The sequence below is a fragment of the Centruroides sculpturatus genome, unplaced genomic scaffold, assembly GCF_000671375.1.
Source record: "Centruroides sculpturatus isolate CEXI.00-Female unplaced genomic scaffold, Cexi_2.0 scaffold130, whole genome shotgun sequence".
Classification (NCBI taxonomy): domain Eukaryota; kingdom Metazoa; phylum Arthropoda; class Arachnida; order Scorpiones; family Buthidae; genus Centruroides; species Centruroides sculpturatus.
This window is the reverse complement of record NW_019384364.1, coordinates 978,217-989,472: the sequence shown is the minus strand read 5'-3', so window position 1 is coordinate 989,472 and position 11,256 is coordinate 978,217. Positions and strand designations below refer to the sequence as shown.

The window sequence follows — 11,256 nt, the reverse complement described above, 5'->3', positions numbered from 1 at the left end:
TGCTTCGTATTGTAGATCTTGTTACTTATTAACTGAAGATACAGTATATAGATAGACCTGCGGCAGTTTGCGCAGCATTACGTATCGCACGTGCGGGACAAGCAATGCCATTTAAATTGTTCGTAGTGTTTTCTTGCATTTCGAAGTACAGATTATTCTTTTCTTTTCCTTCTTTCCACCGAAGTTTGTATTTGTATTATCTGCCGATATAACTATAACCTTTCCAAGGAGATGTAACTTCTATAACTGTTTTTCCATTTCTCATTTAAGAAATGACTTATTCTGCTGCTGGAAACCCGACTTCAAGCAGCACTTATACGTTTTTTCGTTTTTACGCCATCGATTAGGTCTGACCGACCATCACGTGCAATGCCTAACGCAAATTGAACCAATCCATCCGCACCTTTACCAACGGAAATTCTCTTGTAATATGATCGTTTATACTGCATTTTCACTTCGGCATTTTCGTTTCGGCATTACGTGAACAAAAAACAATAAAATTATAATAATCCGCAAATCTTTCGATACGAGATGCTCGAATTGTCCCGCGCAATCAGACGGCCGGGCCGGGTTGCTAGATAAAAATAGAACAAAAACGGAAATAAATTACCAAAGTCGAAGAAAAAAATTGCGGCAATTACCAGCGGATCGATTTAGAGTGGATGTTCGTACCGTAACACAACGCTAACTTCTTATATCGTACCGTGTCTGTACGTATTTTGTTATTTCCCGTAGAAATGTCAGTTTCAAACTGACATTTTCGGGTATGAATCTATTTATTTGTCGGCAGGAATTTAGTTTACGCAGTTACGGTCGATTCAATTTTTCGTTTCAGGTCGATGCTTGAGAGAAGAACGTCGATTCAATAATACGAATTTCATCTGAAACGATACTTATTACCTTCTATCGGCGGTATCTTCTCCTCCCTGTTTAACCGGTAAGTATCAATAGTTTTCCGTTAAATTCTCCTGTGGAGTTTCACCCCATTTCTTTCTATTTAGAAAAGTGGGAACTGGTGACCAGGAAGTGCCGAGGAGAATATGCCAAAGAATCGAAATGGGAGGACTTCGACTACTCCAAATGCCTTCGGTCTAACCAGTTTTCAGGTAGAAGCGTTAAACCGGGACGTGCTGGGTTCCCACCCAATGATCTGACCGTGATTTATCTTTAGCCAATCCGCCCCCTCGCCGATGCGTGCCGGGATACGACGTCTGGAATTTCGATCTGTGTGTGCGACAATACCAAGAGGAATTAAACTGGTCGGATGCGGTCGGAGAATGCGGCAAAAACGGCGGATACTTATTTTCTCCCCGCATCGACGCTAGTAATCGGGTGGAGGATTTCGACTTCTTTTTCGAACCGGGTGAATATAAATTGCGGGAATTCGTCCGCACAAAAATTGTAAATTTCGCGGGGAAAAGTAAACTGGTGTCATTTCCTCAGGAACGACAAATGAACTATGGTTGGGAGGACGCCGAAATGCCGGCCAGTTTCAGTGGATGGCGTTTTATCCAGAAACCATAAACGCGTAAGATTTGCCAATTATTGCTTTAATTATATTGGTAATTTCTAATTTTCCCACGCCTTAACAGAAGCGGCGCCACAAAATTTCGTTGGGAGAAAGGACAACCCGCGCCGGGCAACGACTGTCTGAGCGGAGTAATTGGCCGGCAAGAAATTCTTCTGTACAGCCGACGGTGCCGGGAGAAACGGCCTTTCTGGTGCATGCATAAAGCGTTCGGTGCAAAACAGTTACGTAAGTACAGCCAAATAATTATATTTAAATATAATGGCGGAAAAGTAGCCCGACGTAATTTAACAATGTGACGTAGCCTCTAATTGTCCCGACGGTTGGAAAAGCTTGCCTTGGCTGCGGAAGTGTTACCAGCAGACGGAAAAAAAATGAATTGGAGGCGATGGCGAGAGTATTGCGGAGAACGAGGAGGAAAATTGGCCACCCTCGAGCTCCCCGAAGTCAATACCTTGGTTAAAAGTTTAATATTGGAGCGTAACCATACAAGTAAGTAGCCACATCCGGTAATTAATGCCTGAGGATTTTTGGTAACGACGCGCGCTTTCTCCAAGATTACGGCTGGTGGATCGGACTTCGGAGATCGGACGAAGGATTCATTTGGGAGGACGAAGGCGAAACCGTTCGGTACGTGGATTGGGGGGCGGATACGGATTTCGGACCGAATTACACGGCCGGATTAGTGAAGATCGTAAGATACCGCATTTTCTGGTCTCTGGACGATCCAGAAAAAGATTACTTTGGCATCTGCGAATCGACGGTCGAAGGTACGACCGCGAGAGAAATTTATATTTAGGCCAATTATTTAAATTTAAAAGCGTAACTTTTGTAGATTCTAGAGTTTCCTGCGAAATAATCGTTGTTTCCGAAGGTGTATTCAAATGCCTTTGTAGTAAAAGTTATTACAAAAGTGTCACGTGGTATAAAGATGGCGTTATCGTCAATGGAACGAGAGGATTGACTACCGGCGGCGACGAATATTTAACCGTACGAAATTTACTTTCTACAAATACGAGCTTAGCCCGGGGTCGACTCCAGGGCTATTATTGGTGCCGGGTGGATCAGAAGCGACCTTTCGTCTCCGTCGCTTCGCCCCGGATACTTTTCACCTTCAAAGGTAAGAAGATTAACGTTTCTCTCTTGTACAATTGTCAATAAAGACGATTAATTAAATACGCTTTAGACGTGTGGACGTTCGTCGGCGAGTTCGATTCTTCTACGGACTTTCTTCGATTAGATCCGAGCACGGAGGAATATTTTATTCGATGTCGGAACATCGGCGAAAAGATCGAAAAAGCTTTAACTTCCGTCCGACAGACTGCCGTACACGTACATCGACTATCGGAGACAAAGTGAGTGTGTATTTATATATACCTATATTACCTTGTTGTAACCATTGATTTCCGCCTCGGTTGCAGGGGTAAAATAAAAGTAAACTTTTTCATCTACACGCGCTCTTCGAGTAAGAAGAGAGAAACAAAAGTGGACGAAAATAAAGAGAAGTTATTAAACGAACTGCAGAACCGAATGACCCGTAGTTCCGGTTTATTATCGGAATTGAAAATATCGCCGGAAAGTATTCGAATAAAAAATACAGGTAGGTCGTTTATTAATTGACGGCATTTGACTTTTACGCGTACGTAATCTTAGGCCAGGAACACACATGCGTAAAATTGTGCGGCAGAAAACTGAATCAGAAATCAGCTTTCAGTTCAGTTTCTGTTTTACGCTTTTATGCCAGAACACACATACGTAAAAATTCTGGCCGAATAGGAAACACCACTGCCATCAACAGTACTAATTTTATTAATTTTTTCCTCTCATATAGGCTATCTATCCCTTTGTACAGTACCTTCCATTTTTTCTCCGCTTCCACTATTATAATACAGAAAATTTAAATTAATAGACTCGTATTCCGAATTCAAATAAAGAACGTGTGATCTAAATACTAGGTTTATATATCGATTCTACTAGACCTACCTGTTATTTGAAATTTTGCACCTATAGCCAACCATAAACGTTGTTTAAATACAGTGTCTTTATACATGACACTGATTTGGTCGAACGAATTCAATAAACTCCTCTATTTCATTTATTTTTCGTTTTTTCGAGACCGTCACAATTGTAGGGTTAACCCTCATTGCCGCCATTGTTAGAATAAAAACCACGTGTCTACTTTGACGTCACAGGAAAGACTTCTCTTTATTGGACGAATTTTGGCGTAGAAATTTTTCGGAGTAAAAAGTAGAGACACGCTCTACTCTTTTTTCAGTTATGTTTCGGCCAAAATTTCAGAAAAATTTTTACGTTTTCTGTTTTATGCTAGATTTTATGCCGAATTTTACGCATGTGTGTTCCTGGCCTTATATCGAAAGCCTCCAAATAAAAATGATTTAATTCGGAATTGATAAAGAACCGTAAATTTTCCTTTTCAGACGGTTGCTTTTCGACGACAACGGAGGTGGGCGACAGAAACGTAACTTGGCCTAGAAAAAATTTCGGTGAAATCGCTTTACCCCTAGAAGACTGCGTGACCGGTAAAGCTTACGTTTACGCTCTCGTACTCGTTGTAGCGCTACTAAATGCTATTATTTTTTGATAATTAGACAGAGGCGATCCCGTGGTTAGAAGGTGCTTGGGAAATTTCACTTACGGCGCTTATTGGGGTCCCGTGGACGGAAAATGCCGGGGAGAACTCTCCGTCCTCACTCTACAATTGAAAGAATTATCTACGGTAAGTAAGCGCTGCCAATTCTTATTTCTTTTTAAATACAATAAATTAAAGAATTTTTTATACAATAAATAATTGTAAATATCCAATTTTACTCGAAATAAAAAAAAAATATTTTTTTTTAAGTGGAGAGAACTCTCGTGACAATTCAACCTGCCGAGTTCCTTTTCTCCCGTTCTCCCGCAAAGTGGGAACCCATCCCTCCCACTCCAGTTTTCTTCTGTGAATCCCCTCCCGCTCGCTCGGTTCACCGGTTCAAAAATTTCTCGAGGATCACCGATTCTCGATGGCGTAAAGATTTCGAATTAAGTATTTTATGCGTATAGAATAATAATTTTGATAAATTAAAAATTTACACTTACAAATCCATCTTTAAATTGGATATACGAGGACGGAGTTAGAGCAAACTCCAATTAAGCTACAGTTGATTAAGCCTCTTACCGCTTTGTTTTATTTGTTGGTTTTTGTTGACAAAGGCATACTTGGCCACAGTGTCTTTTTGAAAAAAAAGAAAATATTACAATGGAATAAAAATAAAAATTATTTCTCCGTGTGGTTATAAATACAAATATATAGCCTAAGGGTAAACGTATATAATTGGATAATTATTATCGATTTTCTTTACTAAAATATTATTTAGTTTCTTAAAATTTTAGAGCGATGAAGTAAACGTTACCAAAGAGTTAAGTAATTTAGTAAACGAGTGGCCTCGAATTCGAGCAATCGACATTCACTACGTGGCTACTTGCTTGGAGAAAGTTTCCACCAAACCAAATTTCCAAGTAAGAACTTGTGTTATTTTTCTGTCTTCGTGTCGGCCACATTTTATTACAGATGTATAGTTTCAGAATCCACAAGAATCGTTCGAAGAAATCGCCTCGACCATCGACAATTTAATGAAGATGGACTCTTCCGTTTTGGCCTCGGCAAATACGAAAACCAACGCTTCTTCCAGGTAAGGTCTTTGACAAAACAATTGTCTGTAACAGACAAAAGTTGTCGACAACAGATTAATCTCGATATCCAGAATTACAGCTTCGCTGGAGAGTATGCTAGAGGCCAATAACGTTTTTATAAATACAAGTAACGAAAATATAATTATTGCTTCTCACCCGCTGACCTCGGAAAATGTGGAGGTCGGAATATTTCTACCCCTGGATACAAACCGGGTGAAGAGTTTACACCAGGATACATTATTAAATGACGAATATAGAGTAAGAATACGTCTCCCTCCGGACGTGTCGAAAGAGAAAGCTTCGTCTAACGCCACTTTTAATTACGTCGTATACGAGAACGATGCCATGTTCTTCACCCACCGCACCGATCGAGCCGTAGTCAGTGACGTTCTGTACGCCCGACCGACCGGAGCTCCCGTTCGTTTGCCTGCCAAAAGAATAGAAATCGCATTTCGAGTGTTCACGGTAAACTTCCGAAGGGAAAATATCCCGCATAATATAATATATATCTATATAAAGCGGAAGATGAGCCCTTATAATGTTCTCGTCGGCTCGCAGGTTCCCGGTCAAATACCCCGCAGTTCGAGGTGCGTTTTTTGGGATTATTCCGCCAACCGTAAAATGGGAGATTGGTCCGATCTGGGTTGCGAAATAACAAACCGAACCGCCCGTCGAGTGGTATGTCATTGCGATCACATGACTAACTTCGCCGTTTTGGTGGTACGTAATGGATTTATTTGTATTTTTAAAATGTATTTCCAAATATTACGACGACTGAAAATTCTGCAATTTCAATTGGTGTAGAATTTACATCCGGATTACGTGGAGCGAAAGATACACGCCGTAGTCTTGGATATTTTCACCTACGTGGGGTGCGCGCTTTCCATAATGGGGCTCGTATTAACACTAAGCAGTTTCGTGATGTTCAAGTAAGTTAAAGTTTGCCAATCGATTTAGTAGGCTATAAATGAGATTTGGAAATTTACTAGGATAGCAAAACTTTACTTAGGACATTATGGCACGAGATTAGAAAAATAACGAACTTTACCGGCTTTATACATAACGGGGGAAAGTATGGCGATACGTAACTTTTACGGGGGGAATTAGTTAAAACATTCTCATCGCCGGGGAAAAATGTGGGCGTTGCGAGGATAACAGCTATAAGACAGGCGGATAAAATGTTATTAAAAGAATAAAATTACATTTTACCGATTTACAGTGATCATTTACGGTTGTTAGTTCGAAAAACTATAATCTAATTCCGAAAATATGTTTAGAAAACTGAGAAAAGGAGTGGTGAGCAAGGTTCTGTGCAATTTGGCATCGGCCATATTGTTAAGTCTGATCGTTTTCGTTTCGGGAATCGATCAAATCTCGTCCAAGAGGGGGTGTATATTTGCGGCCGCTCTCTTGCATTATTCGTTGATGGCCTCGTTCTGTTGGATGTTGATAGAGGCCTTGCAGCAATATCTGAAACTAGTCAAGGTGCTGGATACTTACATCCCCAAATTTATGCTCAAAGCATCCGTTTTTGCCTGGGGTGAGTCTTCAACTAATTATTTTTTTAATTAAAATGCGTATTGGCCCCTCTTACAGATATACATATTCTCCTAGGAACTCCTTTACTCATCGTGGCCGTAATAATGTCCGTCGATTATAAATTGTACCACGGAGGAAAAAATTAGTAAGTGATAATTTATTAGGAGAGACTCGAATTGAAATTAATTAAATTTTGTTTTTCCTAGTTATTGGCTTCAAATAGGAGCATTCTATTAAGGATTCCTCTTGCCGGTGGGAATAGTTATGCTGGTCAACTTGGTGGTATTCTGTTTGGTCTTTTATTCCGTCGCCTGGGCGAAAAAGCCGAAGCTGAAGACGGATGACAAGAAACTGGTTTTGGTACGGGTAAGGGCGGCAGTTTGCATTTTAACCCTTTTAGGTAAGCGCATTCTCATTCGTCGTTACGCTAAACGTAATTACGGTAGAAATAAATGGTAACTATTACGTAGGACTGTCGTGGACGTTGGGTTTCTTCGCCATAAGCAGCGCGAAATTAGTGTTTAAATATCTGTTCACCATTTTCGTCACTCTTCAGGGATTCGTCATCTTTCTGCTTCAAGTAAGTTCTCTTTAATCGTCGACAACTAGAAATATTCTACAATTGAAATATTATAATTTCTTAGATCGTCTGCAACAAAAGTGCCAGAGATTTATGGATAAAGCATTTTCGACGAAAACGCTCTGTCGGCGTAGAAGATTCTGTCATGTTCAGTATTATCAGGAAAAACAATCGATAACAATTTCTTTAAATCTATTTTACTGTATTAAAACGTGTTTTGAGATTGTGTATTTCGCAGTATTTTTAACTTTTCATTAATGTTTGAGAAGGACGTATTTTCTAAACGGGTTTCATACGCACCGGATGGGTGGTCGGCGGCCTGCGATCGGCTCGTAAGAAATCTTTGCGTTGTATCCGATTTCTGCGTAATATATACCGAGTTTATTATAATTTGCGATAAAATTTAGTGGCGTAACATGTAAATATCGCTCGGTTTACGTGTAAAGCCATAAATAGACGAGTAAATTTACCCGTTACACTTTTATACGAATCCGAAATTATAGAAATGTAAACCAACCTCCTCGTCACCTTTCTCAAACACGTTCATTAAAAGTTATTGCATTTAATCAATACTATTAAATATAATGCAAGATACCAGTCGTGTAGTAACGACAAATTCATTAAAATTGATAATAGTCGATGCCATGACTTTTTCTTATTATTCTTATTTTCTTTTGTTTTACTAATAATCTGCTTGTTTATTTTACGGTGAAAAAACGTATACGTTGATGTGAATTTCTATACATTGTCGTACTTCTGTCACTGTTATTACAAGTACAGTGTAGTAAATCGCTGCTTTCCACATATTTAGGAAAAGTGTATCTAGTACCTTAAAAACAAAAAATTCGGAATTCAAATATAAATAACATAACGCATGCATTCGTTACTGTAAAAGACTCCCTCTCTTCCGCCACCAGTTTACCCCTCCACCGTCGTCTATCCTCAAAGGTAAAGTGCAAATAAAATTACATTTTTTTATCAATTATTATTCTATTACGGTTATTTATAAATTTACAACTACAAAACGCATTTTTCAGTGTTTTCCTTACTATAGTTATTTTGTTTTAATGTACTACTTAGCTTTAATTTGAGTGTATTTTTCGTGTTGAAACGAATTATTTGGTTTTACATGTAATCGTATGGGAAAAATGACTCACTTTACGACATTTTCACGATACGATGTCAGTTTCGGAACGGATTAATTTCGTATCCTGAGGTACCACTGTAATCTATTGACATTATTGACAAATTTGTGAATATAGGAATTTGTCAACAATGCCAAATTGTAAATGAGCCTATTCGTTGTATTATAAATGAATAAAATAATTGATTTCCGCGGGTTCTTGCTCTTTTAATATCGGGTCAATAAACTGATACGAGAGAAATAATTTATATTTTAAACCAACCTCAAAGATTTATGGAAATCTTTACATTTTCGATGATAAATTTTCCAGCATAAACCATTAAATTAAATTACGTTTTCAACATAAGTTAAAACCCACGAAGCCATTTAGAATTAAAACGGTAATGTTTATCTTAATTTCTAATCGAGAGTACAGTTCGTCGGGAATATTTATTTATCTGAATCGATAGACGATAACAATGTAAGTCAGCAATACACTGGCGATGGTCAAGATTAGACTTTTATCCACGGCAAACATTCCCCGAGCAGAAAAATTGGGAAATTCGTGCCAAGTTTTCACGTAGAAGCGAAAAGAGTATTCTTGTATTTTGTCGGCGTACAACGTGGATCGTTGATATTTAGCGGAACAAAGAGACTTTCCTTCTTCGGAAATACACGAAGTAGCAAAACATATCTGGGCGAACTGAATAAACGGATAACAGGAAATAAGGAACACTTTCGCGTACTGTATTCAGGTATCGTAGTAACGGAAATTCAAAACCAGTCCGAAGTTGACCATTATGTTTCGTCCCACCAAAACGGTCCACAAGAATAACTGCAGAGAATAGGCGTTACGAATCTCGTTCAAGTATTCAATTAGCTCCTGGGTTTCCGTAATAATCCGAGAGATGCTCTTGGCGTTTTCCTTTCGTTCCGTCGTCTCCCGACGAAGCATTCGAAAGGCGTGTGCCAATTCCTGGCAAATGGTTTCGAAGAAGAGAAAATTCAAATTTTGTGTGGTCATAATTACCACCGAATACAAAAAGGTGAGAAACGAATAAAGAATGCACCACGAATTTTCGCTTATTTCTTTATAAATGAATTTAATATTCATCTCCGACGCGAAGTCGCTTCCAAAAATTACCACGGCGGACATATTACTTATATTAATTAGAAGAAAATTAAGCAAAATCGCCACCACTCGGACCGTCAGACGTTTCTTATCCACTCCGCTGCCGCCGGAAATTCCGTGAACGTTGCGAATCAGCCAACCAATTTTCACTCGGTCCAGATGAAATCGATAGTACGTGACCGTAGAGATTATTTCAGTGGAAGTAAAAAATCCTCTCAGGCAAATTTTAATGAAATCCTCTTTATCCGTGACGTTCTTGATTACTCTGAAAGTGGAAACTGACACCAACATTATTTCCAGGACTAAAATCACCGTGGCTCGAAAATGGAAACCTTTACCTTCTATTTTTAAACCGACCAGAGACATTGTGATTAATAACGGATTCCACGTTTTCATGTGTCGAACCTCCGCCTGTAATTTCATTTGAGAATTCAATTATATTGTCCGGATATATAAAAGTATGACGAATGTTATTATTAGAGGAGAAAGTGGTATTATGGAACACTGCGGGTATTATGGAACCACCCCATTTCGAACTGATAATAAAGGCGAACTATAGCGGAATGTGGCCGAACTGAACTAGGCAGACATCCATAGCAAAGGGTAAACCCGTTTTACTTCGGTTAAACAGTTGTCCGTATTTAATCAGCGAATTTGTTTTTTTCAAAATTCGCAAGTTTTGAATGCTAAGTGAATTTAATTATTTTTGAAATATAAATCGCGTAGTTGTAGGTTCACCGGTGCACGTATTTCGTTCCAGAGACTTAGGGGTACGTATTAATCTGTGTGATGTTCACGTTTTTTAAATTTTGGTCTCGACAGACATAAGTTAATTCGAGATGGCGATGCGTGAAATACGGACCCCTTTGGTGCTTTTACAGTAATATGGAACTCAACTCCTCCGAACTTTCTATTTGCAAGCAGACATTCGTCCGGAGCAATTTGGGAAAAAGACACTAGGTAGAAAGTCTGAAAATATCGAAAAAGAGCTGCCGGAATATATATTGTTGATGGAGGTCATATTTTTCTATTATAAAAGCATTTTTGCGATAAAATGCATCGGAGTAAATAATTTGGTAATTATTTAACATTTTTTGTCCTTTCCTATTTGTTTTTGGCTACATTAAAGCATTTTTTTGAAAATATACAGTAAGGTTCCATATTACCACCCGATTTTCTTTAAGCCTACTTTCGGACTTTTTGTACAAAAGCCTTCAAAAACCATACTTATAATTACACTGGCGAAAAATCCAATTAGGAACATTTAGTTTACTAGTTACCGGTACTTTTCGCACAAAAAATGTGGGTGTAGTTATGATACCTTGTTTACAATTCACTAAAATGTAATTGGGGTTCCATAATACCACCTTCTCCTCTATTATTACTTTTCGGAATCGCGCTTCGAATTTCTCTCGCGAAGTAAAGTTACGAACTCTCGCGACTTACGACCAAAGTGAAAACTTCATAAATGTTTTGTAAAATTGATGAAATGTAAATGCCATTCAAAGAACTAATTATGTTTTTCCCGTTATACTTGAGGAAAATCAACAACAGAAAGCAATTAACTGAACAATGGTAACACTGTTTACATTTCTATCGCAAATATTAATAAATAAGAAAGTGACGATGTGTTTACATTTAATGTATAAAAATAATTTGTATAA

The 11,256-nt window shown here is 38.5% G+C and overlaps 1 protein-coding gene across 1 annotated transcript; it reads left to right on the top strand.

Moving 5' to 3' along the window:
* Positions 1–835: 835 nt before the first annotated feature.
* Positions 836–7,904, top strand: LOC111642292 (adhesion G-protein coupled receptor G6-like). The gene is made up of 21 exons (XM_023388626.1): positions 836–937; positions 1,002–1,106; positions 1,172–1,528; positions 1,593–1,756; positions 1,833–2,020; positions 2,086–2,298; positions 2,364–2,648; positions 2,715–2,883; positions 2,950–3,128; positions 3,967–4,068; positions 4,138–4,265; positions 4,919–5,044; positions 5,111–5,217; positions 5,290–5,683; positions 5,777–5,938; positions 6,023–6,147; positions 6,496–6,758; positions 6,833–6,902; positions 6,964–7,157; positions 7,228–7,337; positions 7,402–7,904. Exons 5-19 carry the CDS (start codon positions 1,903–1,905, stop codon positions 6,992–6,994), a joined length of 2,472 nt encoding a protein of 823 aa, XP_023244394.1. The 5' UTR covers positions 836–937; positions 1,002–1,106; positions 1,172–1,528; positions 1,593–1,756; positions 1,833–1,902; the 3' UTR covers positions 6,995–7,157; positions 7,228–7,337; positions 7,402–7,904.
* The last annotated feature ends 3,352 nt before the right edge of the window (positions 7,905–11,256 follow it).